Source organism: Peromyscus leucopus, unplaced genomic scaffold, assembly GCF_004664715.2.
Source record: "Peromyscus leucopus breed LL Stock unplaced genomic scaffold, UCI_PerLeu_2.1 scaffold_631, whole genome shotgun sequence".
Lineage (NCBI taxonomy): Eukaryota > Metazoa > Chordata > Mammalia > Rodentia > Cricetidae > Peromyscus > Peromyscus leucopus.
Genome location: NW_023505543.1, coordinates 1 through 21,749, shown reverse-complemented (window position 1 = coordinate 21,749; position 21,749 = coordinate 1). Strand labels below are relative to the sequence as shown.

Here is a 21,749-nt window from a genome sequence, read left to right as displayed (position 1 = left end):
ACAGATAGGAATATAGATGCTATCAGAGGCCCCATCCTGCCAACCATATTCCTGATGAGTTGTGTGAGATTGTTAGCTGAGAGGCACCCAGAACCTCTGAAATACCCTTTAGTCAAAAGGAGTCACAACAGTGTACTGTACATTGCAAATAGCAAGAGGAAGGCCGCCTATCTGAGTAAGGTATGTAGTTTGGTTGCCTGTGTGGATCTAGAACAGAAATGATGCTCATTGATTTGGGCTTCCCTGACCCTGTGTCATTCCTCATAAATAAGCTGAATTTTTCTGTGTGGTTAAGTATTTGGAGTCTTTGTTTAAAGAAACCTTCCTGAGAGTTCGTGGATACATAGGCCTTGTGTGTCGCTCACACTGTGGAGCTCTGCGTTTTACAGAGTAACACTATGGCATGAAGGAAGAGTGCCTCCCAAGGGCTGCTTCTCCAGCAGAAATATTAATGCAGAAGGAGGGGCCTTCCCTTGGCACCCACAGTACAGCCTTGGGCTGTGGTCAGGGATCAGTGTGCCTCTGTTATGAACAGTATTGTGTGACTGTTATTGAAGTGAAAAGTAAATAAATAGAAGTATTTTTTTTTTAAAGCTTATTCTTGTGGGCATATACTTAAGTAAATAAAAGAGTGAACAATCCCCTGGTCTTTAGTTGTCAACACTGTTAATAAATAGAACAAATGCACAGTTAGTCTTTCAATAAGGTTTGCTATTAAGCTCATGAAAAAAAGTTAGATTTTCTTTTCTGTATGTAAAATGAAACATTCCAGTTTTAACGGCTGTAAGTATCAGGTCTCTTCTGTTAGCAAAATTTGATGATGAGGTTTTACCAGAGATTAAATGTATGGAATTCAGAGAGGATTGCTTCCTCTTGGATGTATTGTTAATGCTAAATCTTGTTGGATTCTTTTTTTGTTTTTTGTTTTTTTAATAATCTGGTGCAATTGGTTAGACAAGGTTTTAAACTTAGTAAAACACACAAATTGAGACATACGAGAGTTTATATTTTGATGTATTACTTTCTAAAGTATAAACAAAACTGCTTTTATAGCCAATGCCAAAAACAATGTGGGTGGAACTCTTCTTCCCCACTCCTGACGTTTCCTTCCAAGTAGCAGGAACTCTGTTAATGCAGCACTCCTGACTGCTCTCTCCTTGTCCAAGCGGGAGCTGCCTAGGAGGATGCACAGAGCATGTAGCTCAGCCCCCGTCTTTGGGGGAGCTGCCTGCTCTGGGAACACTGTTCCTCCATCCTGTGTGTTTTACAGCAGCACCTAACATGTGGGGGCCCTGTGGTTTTCTAGTGACTGGGTGAGTGAGTCTGTTTCCTTCTGTGCTTCAGTATCCGCAAGCCCATGGTTTCTGCACACTGTTGTCGCCAGTGTGTCAGAACAAAGGTGGGGTTCTGACATGCTGCCAGCTTTTGTTTTCCCTAGAGGCCACTGCTCATTTTGTCAAAGCTCGGATGGGGATGTGCGATGCCAGTCATTCTGTCAGTGTCCTTGCATGTCTCACGGTAGCCCTGAGAGTGAATTGAATCCTCTCTTTTTGGGTAAGGAAAGTGGAGCCCTGCAAAGGTGCATCACTTTTAATAATGACATTTTGATCAGCACCTAAGTTAGGCTTAACCGTAAACTCACATTTGCTTAAGACTGACTGTCCCAAAGTATCATAGAGAAATGCTGTTTTGTTTGTTTATTTGTATGGTGTAAGTCACTGAACCACACAGATGGACTTCATTGTTGTATAGCCTTGTATTTCTATAAATGAAAACATTTTAATATTTGAAAACACTTTAATATAACTTCACATCCAACTTCCTCTTGTTATTGTCACATCGGCCAGTCTTTCTAATGATCTCGGGCTTCCCTTACTGTTTTTGTGTGACGAGAATGGTCTTCCCTCAATTATCCTTTGTCCAGTTATTTTCTGATTTAGTCTCCATACTCCTATCACTCGCTCCAGTCCACAGGATCTGCAGCCAATCCCCTTGGTGACTTCTGCCAGCCACCAGGTCTTTCCCTTCACCTCTCAGGCCATCATTGGTGGATGTCTACCTGTGGTCCAGCATTTCGACCCTGGCTGTATGACTCAGTAATCTTGGCATCTTGGCACCCCAAGCATGGCTTGTGGATGAATAATGGACATTGGCATCGTACATAACCCTTGATCTCGGGCTCTTATTTTCTACTAATGTTGAATAGAGAAGACAGCCGGCTTCCCAGGACTTATTAAATATACAGAACTGAATCTGCCCATGTCCTTTTTTGCTTTCATCTCTTACAATGGTTGGATTTCTAAGAGTGTATAAATAAAAGGTTGACTTGATGTATAAGGATAATTAAACAAAACAAAACAAAGCACAACACTTCCCCACAATAGAAGCAGCTTCATGGACATACAGAACATACAGAAAGACTTCTCCCTCGATATATTTTAGAAGCAGATATTTATCAAGCATCCACTTCTGTGGCTTTTGTGTCCATGGGAAAAACATCATAAAACTTGGGTTAGTTCTCTGGGTCCATCACTGAGGATGGTGATGAAACCTGATGTAGATTTTAATGCTATTCTTGGTAATTGTTTGGTTGCTTATAGAGAAATTGGGTTAGTAATAGGATGGCTGGTGACTTAATTTTGTTTTCTAATGAAAAATAAGAATATAGGATAAGGTGTTATGAAGAACCAAATATTTGTAGAAAGCAAAGTTTTGGTTTTTTTTTTAAAAGGTTTTGAACATCTTTCTCTCCTGCTCAGTTCATTTAACTTAATATATTTAAAAGATACAAGCAACACATTTCTACACACTTAATTTTGGAGGCTTGATCTTTGTTTTGTTGATGGGGCAGAACTACTGTCTCTTACAGAACATCTGCCCATGGGAATAAACACATGAGCCAGAATTTGCATGAATATGACATTGATAATTGCCATCAGGTGTCTGACTGTCCTGATAATGACCACTGATATTGCTTCTCTCTGTCCTTTCCACCCTCCATGACACAGGGCATTGATGTTCGAGACGCTCCTTTGAAGGAAATAAAAGTGACTAGTTCCAGAAGATTCATAGCCTCATTTAATGTTGTCAACACGACCAAGAGAGATGCTGGGAAGTACCGCTGCATGATTCGCACGGAAGGCGGTGTTGGGGTATCAAACTACGCAGAATTGGTTGTTAAAGGTATTTAATGCATTTCCATGCCCTCAAATAGTCTATTAAAATAGATGCTCACATAGTTGTTTGTTCATGATTTGTTTATGCTCAAACTTATCCTGTCTGTTTCTGAATAGTAGTTTGGTAATAGGCTGCATTGATGGATTGCATTTTAAGTACAAATTTTGCATGTGAGCAGTGTTTTTGAAAAATGTATATGATTGATGTTGGTTTAGGAGCACACAGAGCAGTGGCTATGTTCTCAGCCAGGATTTCTGCCGGTTCTGTGGATACAGATTACAACCTATAAATTTTTTTTAAGGGATAAATTTTTTTTTTCTGATAGAAAATCACTTAAAATGCAAATATTCACCAGGCAGGATGTTTACGATAGCAAGATGGTTAATAAAATGAAGCAGTGTCTGTATAAAAAGGCCCTGCTATATCATGGAAGCTTATTGATAACACTGTCTTAGCATTCATAATGTCCCGGTTAGGCTCTATTACTACATTCCGTGTGACTGGAAAATTGAGTCATTATATTCAAGAAGGTGGCAGATGAGAGGTAAAAAACGGAAGGGAAATAATTTTCCTTGAGCTCATTTAATGCATTTTTTGTGGGCAGAGGAGTTTATCCATCAAGCTACTAATGCGATTTTTGGTGCCAGATAGAATAATTTGAACTTGCATGTGCACCATGCTGGCATTTTAGACAACTCTGACAGGCCATCCCTGTTTTACTCCAGGGAGACAAATAATATCTCATATTTTATTTATTTTATTTTTCAATATTTTGGTGGTAGGGTTGAAACATCAGATTCACGTGTTATACCACCGAGCCCCTTCCTCAAGCCTGTGCCTTATATTTACATGTTTGTTTTGCATTCCTTGAGTGTAGATTATGAACATGGTAGACTGTTCCTATTAGCAGCATACCTGTCTTTGCAGCCGGTTTCAAAGAAGCTTTGCATCCCACAATAAGCTAAGAAGAGGCCATGGATGTGCCACCTATCTTCATCTATTGCCTTGAATGTGAAATAGGTAGAATAATGTTACTTAATGTTAGGACCAATGGGAAGTTCAATGGCAGAATGCACATATGTGTGCAGAGGAAGCTGATGGTGGTATCAGACCCCAATGGGGATACTGGCCTATCAGTGATTCTACCTTGACGGTCACTCACCATAGCACTGATAGATGTGTAGCAGAAGGGAGAACACACTAAATATTTACTTGAATCATTTATTTTGCCACATTGCATTTTTTTTTTATGTGCAGTAACATTTAATTAAGCTGCCTGGATGAAATTTTGAGTTCAAACTTAAGATTCATAACGGAACTAAAATTCATCAGCATTCCACAGACCATACCCTGTTGAAGGCTCTCTAGAGAGTCAAGGAATCATAGTATAGAAATCAGACTTCTCAGTGTGAATGAAATGGCCTGGGTGCTCCCAGCCGAGGTCTCCTCTTCCTCCTCCTCCTTCCTCCTCCTCCTCCTTCCTTCTTCCTCCTTCCTCCTCCTCCTTCTCCCTGCCTCTCTCTGTTCCCTGTACTCTTCATTTTTCTGTTACTATTAATGCCCATCTCAGTGCACTTCTCTAAGATGACCTCCCCTTGTCTGGGTTAGAGTCGCTGCCCTGGAGTCATCCAGGGTCCACGTGATGAAGGCACCTGCTTTGTTATTCCCATCCATTGCAAATGTGGCACTTTCTTTAAAAAAAAAAAATCACCTCTTTGAGAAAGTTAACTTGTTGAGAGTTAGAAGTAACAGGGAATATTCTAGTCTGCCAGAAAAGGCATAGACGGAAGGAAGGAAGGAGTTCTCATTCTGCTTTTGCAGCACTTGGGTTCCCTGTCTGATTGACAAGCTGTGCTACCCCTGTTTAGCACCACTGCACTGTGCCAAAGCTGTCAACAGCTGCTGTGTGGGGCTCTGGCATAAGATTTGTCTCCTTCTCGGTTTATGTGTCTATGACCATATTTATTGATAACCATGGAGACTTCAGTTGCCCAGGCTTGATTTGAACCTGCAATTGGCCCATTTCTGCCTCTCTAGCAACCAATGGTACAGACCTTTGGCCACCAGGTCAGGCACAAAAATCAGGGATAATATACTGGATTCTACTACTTCAATGATGTTACTTTTTTGAAAAAAAAAAAGTTAATTTAAAACACATAGTAATAATTTCAGACAACTTACATGTAACTGGATACCCTAATAATCTTTGGGCTGCTAATGTTTAACAGATGGGGAAACCAAAGTCTAAAGACTATAAATCCCCTTAAGAGGACATTAAGGTGCTGGTGGGGGATCAATTCCTTATGTGAAGCCCAGGTCCTTTCACCATGGCTGTGTGCACATGGGGTACCATGGCTTTAGAAAACATTTTGTGTGATATACACAATGTCTTGGATTTATGTGAAATATATATTTTACATATATATGAATTGTATATGTATGTTACATATAATTAAATGTGATACTGACATCTGTACATCAGTCATTCTCAGGTGCAGCACTTAAAGCTATGTAGAGTGTTTATAGCCACAAGTTCTCATTCCTGGTTTGATTTAGACTTCATTTTTGTGGGATCTCTTTATGTTTATTATGAAATATTTTAGTCTGGTCTAGCAGCAAAAGGCCTGTATTCCGATTATTGTGGAGGCTAATGGCAGTGGATCACAAAGGTCAAGACCTGTCTGGGTGACTTAGCAAGACATTGTCTCAAAATAAAAATTAAATATTTTAGTACATTTACATCACATTTGTAGCCCCTTATCTAAAAATTCACTCAAAATATGAGGTCTTGGTGGGACTTATTCTAATGAGCTATCTTATAGTCAATGTGACTTTATCACATTGGGATATAGAAAAGAGCCAAAACATTCTTTCTCCACAGAAAGCAAAGAACTGATGTTGGTTTCTTGCCAGGGAGTGGTATCTAAGGATTGGCCTGCTGTGACCTCACTTACACACCCGCGATGATACTAGCTTTCCTATGAATCTTGTTCAGCAGGAAGCAAGGCTGTTGCCATCCATTGGTCGTGCCTGCCCTCTGAGAGGTTAGGGAAAGCTGTAGCAAGCAAGTCAGTATACTCCCCTATTTCAGTAGTAAGGACAAGGACATAAGAAGACAAACACCAAAAAAGTACAACCTACCCTGTAGAAAACACTAGCGTTTATGTTTTTCTTGGATGATAGCTCTTTTCAGGACAAAATATGTGATTTTTTTTTTTGTATGATCTCATCCATCATGTGGGATACCACTTAGAGAGTCAATGGCATGCAGAATTCCTTCATTTGGTTCCTGGAAGGTCATTCAACTGGCATCTAATTAATAACAGTGGGAGGTAATTTATAGGAAAAATGGCCGGTCTCCACATTCTTAGACAATAATGAGAAAAAGAATCAGCTTCCATGCAAGAGACTTCAGTTATAGGGAGTGTTTGCTATTGATTTCTTTGATATTTATCAAGCTGGGTGTAGTGTTTTTCTTTGATTCTGAGCATCCTTTGCTACACGGCTTTAGTAAAACTCATACCGGAGCAACCTTGTGGATAACAGGCAATCAACTTTATAATCTGAATGTTCAGTTCTCCGCCACTTAGCTGAGCCCATTGTGACATCCTTGAAGAAAATGAGTCACCTCAGAAATGGATTTTGGAAGAGATAAACTTCTTGCTTTTGAAAGGATGGCAGATATAAACATGAGGGAATGTGGCTTTGAATTCCCTAAGTAGCCAAGGCTAGTCTTGACCCATGCTCCTTCTGCATCCACGAATCCCACATGCTGGGGTAACAGGCAATGTGCCAACTCAATTTAATGATTAGAAACCCCCAATGCTTTGATGATGTTGCAAGGAATCTCAACAAGAAGGCTGACAGTGGAATATGTCCTGCTGTTAAATACTGCTTCTCAAGAGAGCTTCAGTTGTGACTTTAGTTGAAAAGAAAAAAAAAAAAAAGTTTGATGGTAAATGTGCTTATGTATTGTGTCTTAAGACCAATCATGGGCATACTCGCTTGGACAAGTTAGGTGGTTGCTTTGTTGTTTTTAGATAGTAACTCATGTAGTCCAGGCTAGCCTCACACTCACTGTATAGTCTCTGAAGATTACATTGTACTTCTGATGCTCTTACCTCTGGCTCCAGAGTGTTGAAATTACAGGTATGCTCCACTACAGCCACTCTGAAGTGCTGGGGTCAAACCTAGGGCCTCTTGCATGTTAGGTAGGCTTTCTCCCGACTGACCCACAACCATACCTTGTTTTTGTTCTTTCTCCCAAGACAGGGTCTTGTTTTGCCTTGATTGGTTTTGAACTTTCAAGTTCAAGTGAGCCTCCTGTCTCTTTCCCAAGTAGCTGAGAATACAGGTGCTGAGCTCAAGTTAGCTTTGTTCTTTTTATTTTTTAAGATTTATTTATTATATGTGTGTCAGTGGTTTTCTTGCATGTGTATATGGGCACCACAGAAGATCAGAAGGCATTAGATCCCCAGATCTCCTGGATCTGGTATATATAGATGGTTGTGAGACACAATATGTATACTTGGAGCCAAATCCACGTCCTCTGTAAGATTAACAAGTGCTCTTAAACACTGAGCCATCTCTCTAGCCCCCTCATTAGTTTTTGAAAAGGTAAGTTTGAACTTCATTTAAGTCATTACCATTGTACATACACTAAACAGCACAAAGTCCCTCTCATCAGTTCAATACTTAATTTTTAATAACTTCTACTCTGTCACCATGGATGCTTGTTTGGCTCTTTATCAGCTGAATACAAAAATACCTGAAAGTTAACTCTCTGGTTTGTCTGCAGAACCACCTGTTCCCATTGCTCCACCGCAGCTTGCCTCTGTTGGAGCAACCTACCTGTGGATACAGCTCAACGCCAACTCCATCAATGGGGATGGACCCATTGTGGCCCGTGAGGTCGAGTACTGCACAGCCAGTGGGAGCTGGAATGATCGGCAGCCAGTGGATTCCACGAGTTACAAAATTGGGCACCTTGACCCAGACACAGAATATGAGATCAGTGTGCTTCTCACCAGACCAGGGGAGGGTGGCACTGGATCTCCTGGGCCAGCTCTGAGAACAAGAACCAAGTGTGCCGGTGAGTACCAGGAGACATTCGACTGATGGTCATGGTCTCCCTTGGTGTTGGTGTCAGTATTGGATCCCACAGTTGAATCACACTCTTCCTACAGCCCTGCCTGCATCCCATGTGAGGATAAAAATACTCCTTAAGATGAATCATAAGTTACCACTGAACTATAGGGCCCATGACCTCAAGATCTTCTCTCTTTCAACCTGTCTCTAACTCCTTTTCTTGTTCTTAATTTACATCTTGCTTTGGGTATCACATAATTGATACTGGAATGGTCTAAGGCTCACGGAGGCTACTTCAATGATGTTGCTAATGGGTCAGACTCTTCTTCCAGTCCTCTGTTTTATGTTTGGTATCTAATGTCCTCATCACCAAAGGGCAGTGCTGTGGAATGAGATTCTCTCCTAGAGCTTGAAAGCTGTTTTTATTGATGGGTACGTGAGGCATGGTGGCTGGCCAGTAACCAGGAACCTCTTTATAACATGAAAAGTTACTGTGGACTGTGTGCAGCCTCTAGGCTCTTGGATCACAAAGAGTTAGTTGTGCCCAAGTTATTCTGCAAGTTACAGAGAATAAGGCTGATTTTATGGAAATCAGAAGGATCCCTTACAAGTCAAGAGTTGTTTCTGAGTGGTGACTGTCTGGGAGGAAGGAAAATGCTTATGGGGATCTCACAGAGCTCTTTCACAGTGGACATGAAGCCTTGTATTGAATTGTGTGCTGAGAGGAGGAGAGCCCACGGAGTTTGATACACTTACCTAGTGCTTTAGACAGCCTCAGGTAAGAGGACAGTATGGATGCTTCATTTCTCTCCTGAGTTTTCAAAGGCCAGTGGGCGCTTTCATGGATTCCACAGTCATAGATTCAGTGAGCCTTGGATCTCAAGTATTCAAATAGAAATTATATCTATGGTAAACGAGAACAAACGTTTTCTGCTCAACCATCCCTCAACAATGGAATCTAGCTCTAATTGCATAGTATTTACATTCCATTAGATATTGTACGTGGTGGGAAAGGGTTATCAAGTGCTCTGACAATCATCCCAGGATTTCCTTCTCTTTGGGGTCATAGAGGCAGTGACCCCACAAAAGCCCAGTGAGGACTATATGCCATCTGACTATCTGCTCATAGTAGAGGTTAATGTGTGTGTTTGTGTATGTGTATAGTTGTATGTGTATAGTTGTGTGTACAGTTGTGTATGTAGTTGTATATGTGCAGAGTTGTGTATGTATAGTTATGTGTATACAGTTGTGTATAAGTGCAGTTGTGTATGTATAGTTGTGTGTATGCAGTTGTATGTGTGTACAGTTGTATGTGTATACAATTGTGTGTGTATACAGTGGTATATACAGTTGTATGTGTATGCATGTGTGTGTATACAGTGCTATGTACGGTTGTATGTGTATGCAATTGTGTGTGTATACAGTGCTATGTACGGTTGTATGTGTACACAGTTGTATGTGTGTACAATTGTGTGTATATGCAGTTGTATGTGTGTTTGTATTTACACAGTTGTTTGTATGTTTGTGTGGACACAGGTGTGTATATGTAGTTTGTGTATGCAGATGTATGTGTGTGTACATGTGGAATCTATCTAGGATATCCTTCCTCAGAAATCTTCCATCTTGAGTTTTGAGTCGGTATCTCCCACTGGGACCTGGATCTCGCCAGTTAGGCTAGGCTGGCTGGCCAGTGAGCCACAGATATTCCATCTCTGTCTCCCTATCTCTGGGATTACAAGTACCCTTTTATCATCCCTGTTTTTAAGTAGGTATGGGGACCAAACCTGGGTCATCATGCTTGTGTAACAAGCATTTTACCAATGGAGCTGTCCCCTCAGTCCCATGAAATCAGTGAACTTTAACAGTTGGATAACGTGGATAACACTACCATATTATGGCAGGACTCACAGGAATTTTTTTTCTTTAAGAATTCATAGTGGCGCAGGCTTTTAATCCCAGCACTCAGGAGGGAGGCAGAGGTAGTAAGCACATACATCTCTGTGAGTTTGAGAGCAGCCTCTTAAACATAGTAAATTCCAGCCAGACAGGGCTACATGGTGAGACTTTGTCTCGAAAAAGAAAGGCGATTTGTATTAGGGAAGAGACGAGGCTCATTTCTCTGCCTAGGATTTCATCTGTTGGCTCAGTTATGGGCCCGCTGTAATAGGTTCTGCTTCTGAGTATTCTGTACAACTCCTGTTCCCACCCGACTCCTTCCAGCCTCTGTGCCGAAATAGGAACCGTTGGTCCAGACAAGTGCCACCGTAGGCTCGGCCACTGGGTCTAAGTTTCCTAATTCTTTCTCAACTTCTCTCCCTTGTCTACACCTTACCATCCCAGTCACTTACTCTAGTGAAGGATTTTATTTTTGTGAAATGTTCATCATATCACATGCTCTCATTGAAAGATTAGCTTTGTATAGCATTGTCAATAGCAGTACAAGTGATATTTTAATAATTCACAGAAGTGGTGACATGCTTTCACACTTCTATAATTTTTATTAATTTTAATGTTTTTAATTGAAGTGTAATTTTATCACATACATCTCTTTCTTTCCTCCAACCTCTCCCTCCAACTTCTCCAAGGCCCCCCCATTCTTAAGTTAGAGTCTCTTTTCCTTTTGTATGTGATGCACTAGTATATATATACATATATATACACATACATACTATATTATATATATACACTATATTATATATACATATATGTGTATCTATTTTTGTATGTATATAGTTTATATTTGTAACACTTGCTAGGTCCATTTCTGGTGTATATGTGTATATGATTTCACGGCTGACCACTCTACACTGGGAAACCAGTCTGGATCTTACTCTTGAGAGAAGCTAACTTTCCCTTTCCCAACAGTCATTTGTTTCTTGTGGTTTTTTCTAGGGCTGAAATGCCATGAAAATTGCTCTTCTCCATATTAGCATGTCAATTGCTGCTGCAGTTGTCCCAGTCTGGTTTATGTGGTCATGTCTAAGAGAGACTGATTAAAACCAGACTACCTGGCATTCTGGATCTTAACAATTCTTCTACCCTCTCTTCCAGAATGTTCCCTCAGTATAGATTCAGTTTCTGTAAAATAGATGTATCCATGGAGGACTGGGCTCCCCACCAATCCATTGACCTCTGCTTTGTATCCAGAGTTGTGTGTGTGTTTTTGTGATGTTCTCCATTTACTGTGAAGAGGGGATTCTTTGATGGGAGGTGGTAGCTACTTTTATCTGTGGATATAAGGATAAGATTTAGAATGTGGTAGGGAATTGTGCTGGTCTAGCAAAGTGGTGGTAGTGGATTCTTCTCTAAAGTCCATGCTCATTAGACCCAAAGCTGGCTAGGTCTCTAGCACCAGGCATGGTTTTCCTCCAGCTAAACGGGCCCTTTAGACAGCTGTCGCTTGCCGCTGACTTTTGGGTGCCAAGCCTTGGCACCTGCATAGCTATCTTTCCATGCTGGTGATTGTTATGGTTCCCAGGTGTTGCACCTGGTAGACCTGTTTAATTGTTTCCCCCTCTTGGCACCTTGCATAGTATTTTCTGAAACCATAAAAGCTAGACCACAGGAAAGGGCCTTGGGGTCAGATCCAGCTGGAGCACCCAATTCATGTGTCCTAAATCTGTGGGTCTTTGCAATTCCCTGAGAGGCAAACAAAGACTACTGATAATCTGTAGTATTTGGGGAGTTACTTAGACTACTATGACCAGCCGTTCAAAACTAGAAAATGGAAAGCCATCATGTGTTCATTCAGATGGAATTGATATTAGGAAAATGACCATATCACCAAAAGCCATTTACAAATTGAATGCACTCCTAATCAAAATACCCACAACATTCTTTACAGAAATAGAAAAAAAATCCTAAAGTTCTTATGAAAGCAGAAAAGGTCCTGTATAGCCAAAGCAACCTTGAGCAAAAAATAATACTGGAGGGATTGTTTTTCCAGACTTCAAGAAATATTATAGAACTCTAATAATAAGGTCAATATGGTACCAGCACAAAAAGAGACATATAGATCAATGGAATACAACAGAAGACTGTAGTGGGTAGCCATTCCAGCTTGGATCTGGAAGTTCCTACCCCCATTGAGACTCTGGCAACTGTCACGCCTACGAAGCGGGGGCCAGGGGAGGCACCTGGAGACCCGAGAGCTGATCGGGCAGTGCTCTCGGTGTGCTCTCTGTGCCTGAACGCTGAATGGTGGAGGTGGACTGTGTAGAGCTCCAGAGAACCGCTGGACTGCGATACACCTTTCCCAGACCCTGCGACCTACCTATCAGTTAATTTGTGAGTTACGCCATTAAATAAATATCCTTTTAACTATGTGGAGTGGCCAAATAATTTCACCAATAGAAGACCCACACATAGGTGCTCAATCTGATAGTTGAAGAAGGCAAAAACCACTGGAGGGAAGACAGGATCTTCAACAAACAGAGCTAGGGAAACTGGATATCCACCCGCAGAAGCGTGAAGTTAGATCCATATCTATCATCCTCCACAAATATAAGATTCAGTTAGATCAAAGACTTCGATTTGAAACCTGAAACACCAAATGTGCTAGAGAAAAATCATCTTGTAGGCAGTGCCCTACAAGATATAGGTGTAAGAAGGGGCTTGTGAACAGGACACTACTGACCAAGGAATTAAGGCCAACCAATTGAGACCTAGTATAACTAAAAAGCTTCTGTACAGCTAGGAAAACAATCAGTTGGATGAAGAAGAAACCTACAGAATGGGAGATAATCCTTGCCAGCTACATAACTGACAAGGGATTAACATCTTGAATATACCAAAAAAAAAAAAAAAAAAAAACCTCAAAAAAAAGAGTAAACTCAATTTTTTAAAATGAACTGGCAGTTATCCATAGAAGAAAGAGAAATGGCTAAGAAATACAACAAGGAGTATTCATCACCTTACCCATCAGAGAAGAGCAAATTAAAGCAACATTGAGATTTCACTCCACCCAACCAGCATGGCTCGGACCAAACAAACAACAACAGCAGATGGATGGGGGCGGGGGGAGAGCAACCCTTCCTCACTGTTCACTCATTCACTAGAGAGAATTGGTGCAGCCACTGGAGACAGAGAATCCTCTACATGTCAGAAAGAGAACTGTCACAGACCCGCGCTATAACACTCTGGCATGTGCCCAAACGACATCACACATCCCTGCTGTATACCACTTCTTGGCATGCCAAAGGACCCATCACATGAACATCTATACCAGTCCTTGGCATGTGGACACATGGACACCAATCATGGTCTGCATGCCCAGTGCATAGCTCTATGCAAGCAGCTAGGAAATGGAGCAGTCTAAAACCACAAGATGAACAGATGATGAACATGTGGCTACAAGGAATATTATTCAGCTGTAAGGAAAAAATGAAAGTAAAATGGATGAAACTAGAACTGATCATATGAGAGAGGAAGAAAAGTGAACGCCAGCCATGTTTTCTCATCTGCAGTTCCTAGCTCTAAATCCTCAAATGTAAGTAAATACCATGGAGTAACCACAGAAACCAGAAGAGTATAAAGAACATGGGAAAAGGAGCTTTGAGGGGATTAGCAGGATACAGGTAATATGAGTAGGAAATAGGACACCAGGGCATCTAACTGGGTGGAGGGGAGGTAGAAAAGATACGGTAGGAGAAGGAAGGCAGAAAACAGGACAGTGTTAGACCTCAAGGAATCATACTATTTTATATTTGCTGATACCAGTTTTCAAAATCAGGCTTGCTTTCAGAGCTGTTACTTGTTTGACGTGTGTCTTCTGAAGTATCCAGAGCAGAACCCCTGTTCCTCATGCGGGATTGCAGAATCCCTCATAAGACTCTGTCCACCTCCAAGTGTGCTCCGTAAGAAATAACTTCAGCATTATTTTAAGCAGATCTGTTTGGGGCACACAACATATTATTTGCCTCTCCTTAAGGTGGGAGAGGGCACCTGATCTGCCTCATTCCCATCACAGCCCCACCCACATAGCATTCCAGATCTCATTTTTTTCCCCTCTTGGTGTTGTACCAGAGTATTTCATCTATTGACACATCTCTGCATGTGTTTATCTTGATTATTAACGCATGCTATATTTTTTTCAGGAAGCCTTCTGACAGCTCTGCGGGGTGTGTAAATGTATAGCTTTCAAAGAGACAGGGCCTCTTTTACAATATTTGGCAGTCCCTTTGCATAGTTGAAAACCCGTTTTCAACTGGTATTTGCATGCTAGCACAGTCCCTAAATGAATTCAATCCTCAGCTGAGCAGGAAGATTCAACAACAAGCAACCTCATCCGCCCTGCTTGTTCCTGCAAGGGAAGCTCTGCCCCGTGTGTGTGTTCCCCGTGCATCATGCACTGGCAGAGAATGTTTCTGAAAAAGGCTGCAATTGAGTGAGTCGACCTTAGAAATATAGGGAAGTATGTTAGGTGAGAGAGTTAAAGTTAGAAATAAGAGAGGAGCATGTTAGGTGGGGGAAGAAATTGAAATGTCACAAGACTCTTTGCTGCAAGACGAAAGACAGCTCACCCATTTCTTGACCTGGGGCCTTTGAGCAAATGTGCAATTTAGACTGGCGAAGGCTGTGGGTAATCTGTGTGGCGTTGTGGAAAGAGACAGAGGAGGGGGAAAAGGCAGGTGCTGCAATTACAGACTGAAAGCTAGATATTGGCCCACGGTAGCATCCGCATGGCTTGTGAGCACTTAACGGCATTTATAAAGAGTCACAGACCTTCTAAAACCATGGACCCTCAGCCTGCCCCAGCAGTGTCTGGAAAACGCCTGGAACAGCTTGGGGATGGAACTGACAGTGTGAGGAATGGAAGGCATGGAAGGACATTTCATGTAGAATCTGAGCAAGGTAGAACAGAAGCTCATATGAAGAGGCTCCTCGGATGTGGTGGAGGTGAATGTGAGCCTTTAGTACCATCTACGCCATCTGAGTGAATCATCCTGTAGAGCAGTGGTTCTCAGCCTTCCTAATGCTGCAACCCTTTAATACAGTTCCTCATTCGTGTGACCCTCAACCATGAAATTATTTTCGATGTTACTTCATAACCATAATTTTGCTACTGTGCTGAATCATAAAGTAAATATCTGTGTTTTCCAATGGTCTTAGGTGACCCCTGTGAAAGGGTCATTTGACCCCTAAAGGGCTGTGATCCAAGATTGAGAACCACCGTTGAAAAGCTTTGACTTCCTCAGGAAAAAAACAAACAAACAAATAACAAAAAGTATAATCTCAGGTTGTACTATGAAAACAAAACACTGATATTGCAGGAGGTGACAGCATTTTATACAGTGGGGTTGGGCTCCCAATAATTAAATTGCATTTGTTTCTGAACTCTGCATTTTCAAAATCACAGCCCAAAGGCACTAATGCCCAAGGGAGACCAGCCAAGATCCCACAGGTTACATACGCAACCTTGCTTGATTGTGAAGAAAGGATAACAAGACAAGGTACCTTACACGGTGGGCTGGGACTATGTCACAGGGGATTTCTGGGGGCTGATTTGTTTAGCTAACCTTGTCTCGTAGAATGTGATTTGGATGTTGAAAAAATGACAGAGCTGGCCTGACCTTGAAGATTTCACCAAACTGAAGATTCTGTGATTCATCTGTTCCTCACTCTCTGTCTCAGAAATGATCCGTCATCTGTTTCCATCCTGAAGATCTTCCAATTTCATTTTGATTTTATCCTTGCCCAAGACCTCCATAATCATGCTTGTCAAGCTCTGAAACACTGGTGAAGCTCTGTAGTGACCTGTCCTAAAGCTCGAGGTGGGGGTGGCATGGTTACATTTTAGTATGACCACAGGGATAGCATTTGAAGGCTGTCTCTTCCTCTGGATTCACTACCCGAATTTTGCGTGAGCACGCCACTCTGTGGGTGAATCCACAATCCGAGTGGACACCACGGCCAGCGTCATTAGTTGTCATCTGCCTGTGTCTGAGCTGACTGTGCTGCAGCTAGACCTGTAGTCAGAGGAAAGCCACGGTACTCTGTGCAGCTACAAAACAGATGACCATGGTACAGATCCTACAGCCTCACTGCCAAGCCATCGAGTTCCGATGCAGAGCAGCTGCCTAGAACAGGGCTGTAACTATAGCAACCAGTCAATCAACGTGTACCGCCATTGGTTTCAACCATCTAACTCTTCTGTGTGTGACACTGGACACTGAGTCCGCTTGTTCGTGTTTGTCACTGTGCTCTACAGCCTGCTCTGTTTCTACTTTCCACCCTGACGCACAGTTTTATTAAGTTGCCCAGACTGGCCTTGAGCTTTCCATCTTCCTGCTTCAGCTTCCTGGCACCACTAGGCCAGGCCTTAACTTTCTCACTCAAAAGAATTTGAGGTTGAGGACCTGATTTTGTTACCCAAGATCTTTTAGAAACGTTTTTTTACTTGCTTGAAATGTCTAAAACCTGAGAACTATTGTTTGACATCAGGGCCCACAGGGTGGCCTAGGCTGTCTGTGTCGTCATGGAAGGCACTTGTTTTAGCCAAGCTCTGTGTTTCAGTGTCTGTGATGCACTGGGCTCTGCTTGTCACGCCATGGTGACACCCATCAAACTGTGTTTAGCTTGAACCCCACTTTCTGCTTACCCTCCTCCCCCTGGCTCATGGGTACATTGTCATCACTGGGTCAGATTTCTGCAGAGATCATGTGGAGCATTGGATTCTTTTATATTTCTGGTAGTTACTTCCAAGTGCAAGCACAGGCTCTCTGTGTGAGCATGTCTAGTCACCCGGTTCCTTGACTCCTGCCCACTTTATCATTTATGAACAGGGACACCAGTTCCCTGCCCACAGATCCGAAGTATGTCTGAAGATCAGGTTCTGTCCTTAACTATGAGATTCTTTAAGAACAATAAAGTGTCCTACCTATATGAGTTATATTTTCAAAGGCAAACAGATGCCAGCTTCGTGATCATTTTACATACCCAGTGATTTCCCAGCTCTGCAGTTCAGCCATAGTTGGATAACTTCAGAGAATTAAAATTACTTTAGCATCCAGTTAAACAAAATGAAATTTAGTTTGTGATTTCTGCTAGAGCATATTATATTCCTAGCATTTGGAGCATCCCTTTTGCCCTAGGCCATTTAGTAATAGGTAATTAAAACAGTAAAGTGGGTGACATTGTTAGATCTGTTTTCACAGTAGGCTTTGTGGGTGTTTTATTGGGGGACATCACTTTTTATGTATCCTGGTTATTGGCTAACTGTGGTTAAGTGACTTGCTAATAACTCACCCCAGAAGTTAAGGAAGGATGATCATTAACAAAGGAATAATTATAATTGGTGAGATGGAAGAAAGCTGAACTCAAGTGTCCTTAGGATTAATATAACTGTACATATTTGAAGAAAACCAAATAATTATAACTTTAAAAAGTACCCTTATTCCTTTATGTGCCAGGCATTGTGCCCAGCACAGAGGGTAAAGATTTTGGATTTTATGTTTATATATTTGGGATACTGGAGGAATGGTGTAAACACATGCACGTTCAAATTCATATGTAGTCAAAACACAACATCAGGTAGTGATAAATAGTGTAAAGACAGGGGAAGGGGGCTGCTTTTCTTCTTCATGGCAGTCAAATACACAAAACGCAACACTTGTCACCTTCACTGGTCTAATGTCCACTTTGGTGGTGTTGAATCTACTACTCAACCAGTCACAAGGACAATTTCATCTCATACAGCACTTGCTCACAGAACATCCACACTGGCCCTGAACAGCCGCTGCAGACCACCTTTTCTCTCTGAACTCACCAGTCTATATACGCTCGTGCAAGTGGAGTCCGGAAGGATTTGTCCCTTCTTAAGTGACTTGTCTACTTAGCACAGTTCCTAGCTGTAACTACCTCATCACATGGGTTGGTTGTGCCTTTCAGATCCTCTGACCATCATGATTTTAACTCTCCACTCCCCCCACTTGGGATTTTTTTATGAACTATTCTGAATTGTTAAGCACGGACTTTGGCTTTTAATTGATAATTCTTCATTTGAAAGTACACCTTCATGACTTAGATGAATTTCAGGGAGTCAAGCACAAAGTGCTGTTTGAATGAAGTTGAAACACAAGCTGGAGTGCTGTGCTAACATGTGCGATGTCCCTACAACCTCCATCTTCGTGGAGAGTTTAGAGGATGTATACAAGAGGAGAGCGTTTGTTTTATAAACCTGGTATTTTATACTAAGAAGCGGAATGTGAGTTTTCATGCTCCTTACATAGATGTCCATATGGGTTATTTTTCCTTATATAGACTTGGTTTTTATCGAATTGCAATAAGAACTTTTGACTCATAACATTAAAATTCATTTCCTTGGTAACATAGCACCCTATATCCTGACTACATACATACACCATCAGTGACACAAAGCGCTGAGCGGGTCAACTGTGGGAAGTCCTTTGCTTCGGCCTGTGGGAAGGAAGTGCCCAGCCTAAGATGCTGTGTGGTTAAGCCTCTTCTTTGACTGTCACAACGGCAGTTGTCCCCTTGTGCCTGAATATATGTGTTTGTATAGTTGTCTCGCGTCCTTGACATGACCTCTAATGAACCAACCACAAGCCAGAGGGCAGAGTCCCTTCAGGGTCGGGCTCTGCATTCCAACAGCGGGAGTTTAGCTCTTACTACAACTTGGGAGCCCAATCTAGGTTTTGCTCCACATGCTTCATGTGCTGCACCTTCTCCTGTACTGGACCGCCTCTAAACATCATGAGATTTGGTAATGCTGGTTTTGAGATAGAATTTCCTGTGTTTTCCTGACACTAGAATGACTCTTTTTAAATACACATGAATTGGATGGGCATAAATGAAACAAGTAATAGCGGGCCTCCAACAGGAGGAGCGCAAATTCTCCTTTGCTGTCCTGCCATTGGCCTCCCTCTGCTTGGATTTGCTCACCGTCCTTAGTCCTCCCTTGAGGGAGGAAAACTGATTTTCCGTTAAGCCCCTGCAAACCTCAGTTTGATCTCCTTAAATGAAGACGAGCTAGATCTTTTGTCAATTATCAGTTGTCACCCCCATTCCAGGGTGTGTTGAGGCCTGCATTCCTGACCCATGGAATTTGGAGGCAGGTAAGAGCTGCTTTAATTAGGCTGTTGTACAGGACAGATAAAGGCCAATGACCTAATTGAACAGAACAGAATTTATTTTTAATTTAAGTTTATTTGCTAGGGAAAAAAAAAATTAAAGGTGTTCTAATTCTTAAATGGCTCTGCCAAAGGGCAACATGTTTTTAATGCATTTGTAACACATTAAACCATTAAGAGCCTTTTAAAATAATCAACATTAAAAGAGCATTAGAAGAAACTTCTCTATTAGTGTGCAGATGTAAACATTTTTTTTGCTTTGGATGACATCACACCGTGTATGCAGGCCAGGACAAGATTCAGGATGTGGGATGGACCAAACCCTTCCTGACAGCTATTTCTTTACCAGAGATTTACAACTACCACTTTCGGTGACTTAATATTTTCTTGCATCTGCACCCAGAGGCGTGGTCAGTGTGGTGGTAGAAAGAACAAACTCTAGAGATTCTATAGAAGAGGTTTGAGTGCTCTTTGAACAGGTGTAGACAGACAGGGCACAGGGCGGTTATTCTCATGACACTAGAAAGGCCAGTCAGTTCTCTGCAAGACCATAGACCCCCTGTGTCTGCAGAATGAGCATGAAGGTTCACTACTACTGAGCTTCCTCCATGCTGCTCTTAAAGCCTCAGGAGACTGCTTCCTATGTAACATAGAAGAAACTGAGGGGTAGGGAAAAAATTAAGAGGAGCTGGGGATGGCCAATGGGTAGCCTGGGGCTGAACCCTGTGATCTGTTTCTGTGATGCTGGAGAAAATCACAGAGCTCTTGCAAGCTGTACTTGGTATCTCCCTCGGGTAGAGCCCTACTGGACCAGATGTTTTCTAGTGGTTATCTTCTAACAGCTTCCTGTGGAGGCACCATGATAATTCTTCCCTCACTGAGGAACAACTACAGTGTGATGTGTGTGGGCTAAAGACTAGTGGGATGCTTGAGAATGGTTCCATTTCCTGCGGTGGCATCCCCGCAAAAATCAACTTATGTGCAGAAAAGGTTGGTTTGGGCTCCTGGTTTCTGAAGACTTGGCCCAGTACATCATGCTGGGGTGTTCTGTAGGGTCCAGAGACTGATGTAAGATGGCCTTACTTTTGGTTTCAAATGAGTGACGTCATTAAGCGTGTAACAGATGACACATAGAAGGTTGACAGAGACAGCTGGTAAACTGTGCGACACTGTCAAATCAGGGAGCATCAACAGTCATGCTGACATTGCTGATTGTCAGCCTGGCCATCAGAAGCCTCTGGTTTCCTGTCCCCATGGCATACATTTTTATATCATAGGGTGAATATAATAACCTCTGTTGGAAATGCTTTAGCCTCTAGTTCTTTTCAAGGATGGAATTTAAAAAAAAAAAAAAAACAAAACCCTTAGCTGTTTGCTGTTTTTCTTCCTTCCTGTCACAGAGGTAGGGGACCAGCTTGGTTCAAGACAAGGAGTTTTGAGGATACTTGAAATTAACATGTTGGGGCCTTGGACAACAAAACCCTCCTTCTTCCAGAGTCCACTTTCAACAAGACTAAGGATTGCATGATGGTTTACCAGTATACTTTATGTTGGAGAACATGGTACATGCATACCTCATGGCAGTTGTCTGCCTCCCAGTGGGTGGAGAGGTATACAGGAACAACCAGAAAATGGCAGGGAATGGGCCCTAGTGACCTGACTTTCTTCCATTCCGTCTCCCTTGTCAAGGTTCCATTATTTCCCCCAGAATGCCTTGAGCTGGAAACCAAACCTTGATCACATGCATCATTGGTGACCATTTCAGATCTAAATTATAATGGCATCCTTGATATCTTTGAGATGCTGGGCCATCTAAATCATTCCTAAATTGCCTGTACATTTGGCAAGAACAAGATGGATAACAAAATGGTTCATGTTTAAATTAGAGCAAATGCTTTAGTTGTTTATAAGCATTTTACTGTACTGGGGCTTCCACGCATAATTATTTTTTCTGCATACTTGTGGTTTTTGGTGGGACTGGGAACATAATTCACCATTATGAATTATCATGGAGACTTTTTTACTCTGCCATCTCCTTTATGAACATCTAGAAAAGAGAGTTTTCTACCAGGGCTCTGTCCTTTCACTTTGGTTGCTTGAAGTGAGAGCTGGTTCTGACTCTCAAAAGCTAAAAATCTCCAACAAATTATTTTTCTATTCCCCAACCCTTTTCCCATTACTTCTAGTCAACTTTAAACCAGTCCTGGCAGTTTCTTATCAAGAGTGAGGGAATCACACTTGCAGATGCATGGAAACTCCTTGGCTGTGTGACCCAGTAACCTAGTGAGTCCTATGCTGTCGGACTCTGATCAGTAAACACAATTGATGCATACTGTCTCTGAGGTTATATACCGCTCTGCCAAAGACTAGAAAGCCGAATGACTCGGGGCTTGT

At 41.9% G+C, this 21,749-nt stretch overlaps 1 protein-coding gene across 1 annotated transcript; it reads left to right on the top strand.

Moving 5' to 3' along the window:
- Nucleotides 1-1,124: 1,124 nt before the first annotated feature.
- Nucleotides 1,125-8,531, top strand: LOC114704081 (receptor-type tyrosine-protein phosphatase mu-like). Its single transcript, XM_037201979.1, has 3 exons — nt 1,125-1,313; nt 3,009-3,183; nt 7,976-8,531. Exons 2-3 carry the CDS (start codon nt 3,126-3,128, stop codon nt 8,293-8,295), a joined length of 378 nt encoding a protein of 125 aa, XP_037057874.1. The 5' UTR covers nt 1,125-1,313; nt 3,009-3,125; the 3' UTR covers nt 8,296-8,531.
- Nucleotides 8,532-21,749: the final 13,218 nt, after the last annotated feature.

Excerpts from the sequence above, each read along its gene's own strand:
- LOC114704081 (XM_037201979.1), top strand. The coding sequence starts at position 3,126 with ATGATTCGCACGGAAGGCGGTGTTGGGGTATCAAACTACGCAGAATTG. Across the intron at positions 3,184-7,975 it reads CGCAGAATTGGTTGTTAAAG|AACCACCTGTTCCCATTGCT; the intron begins GTATTTAATGCA and ends GTTTGTCTGCAG.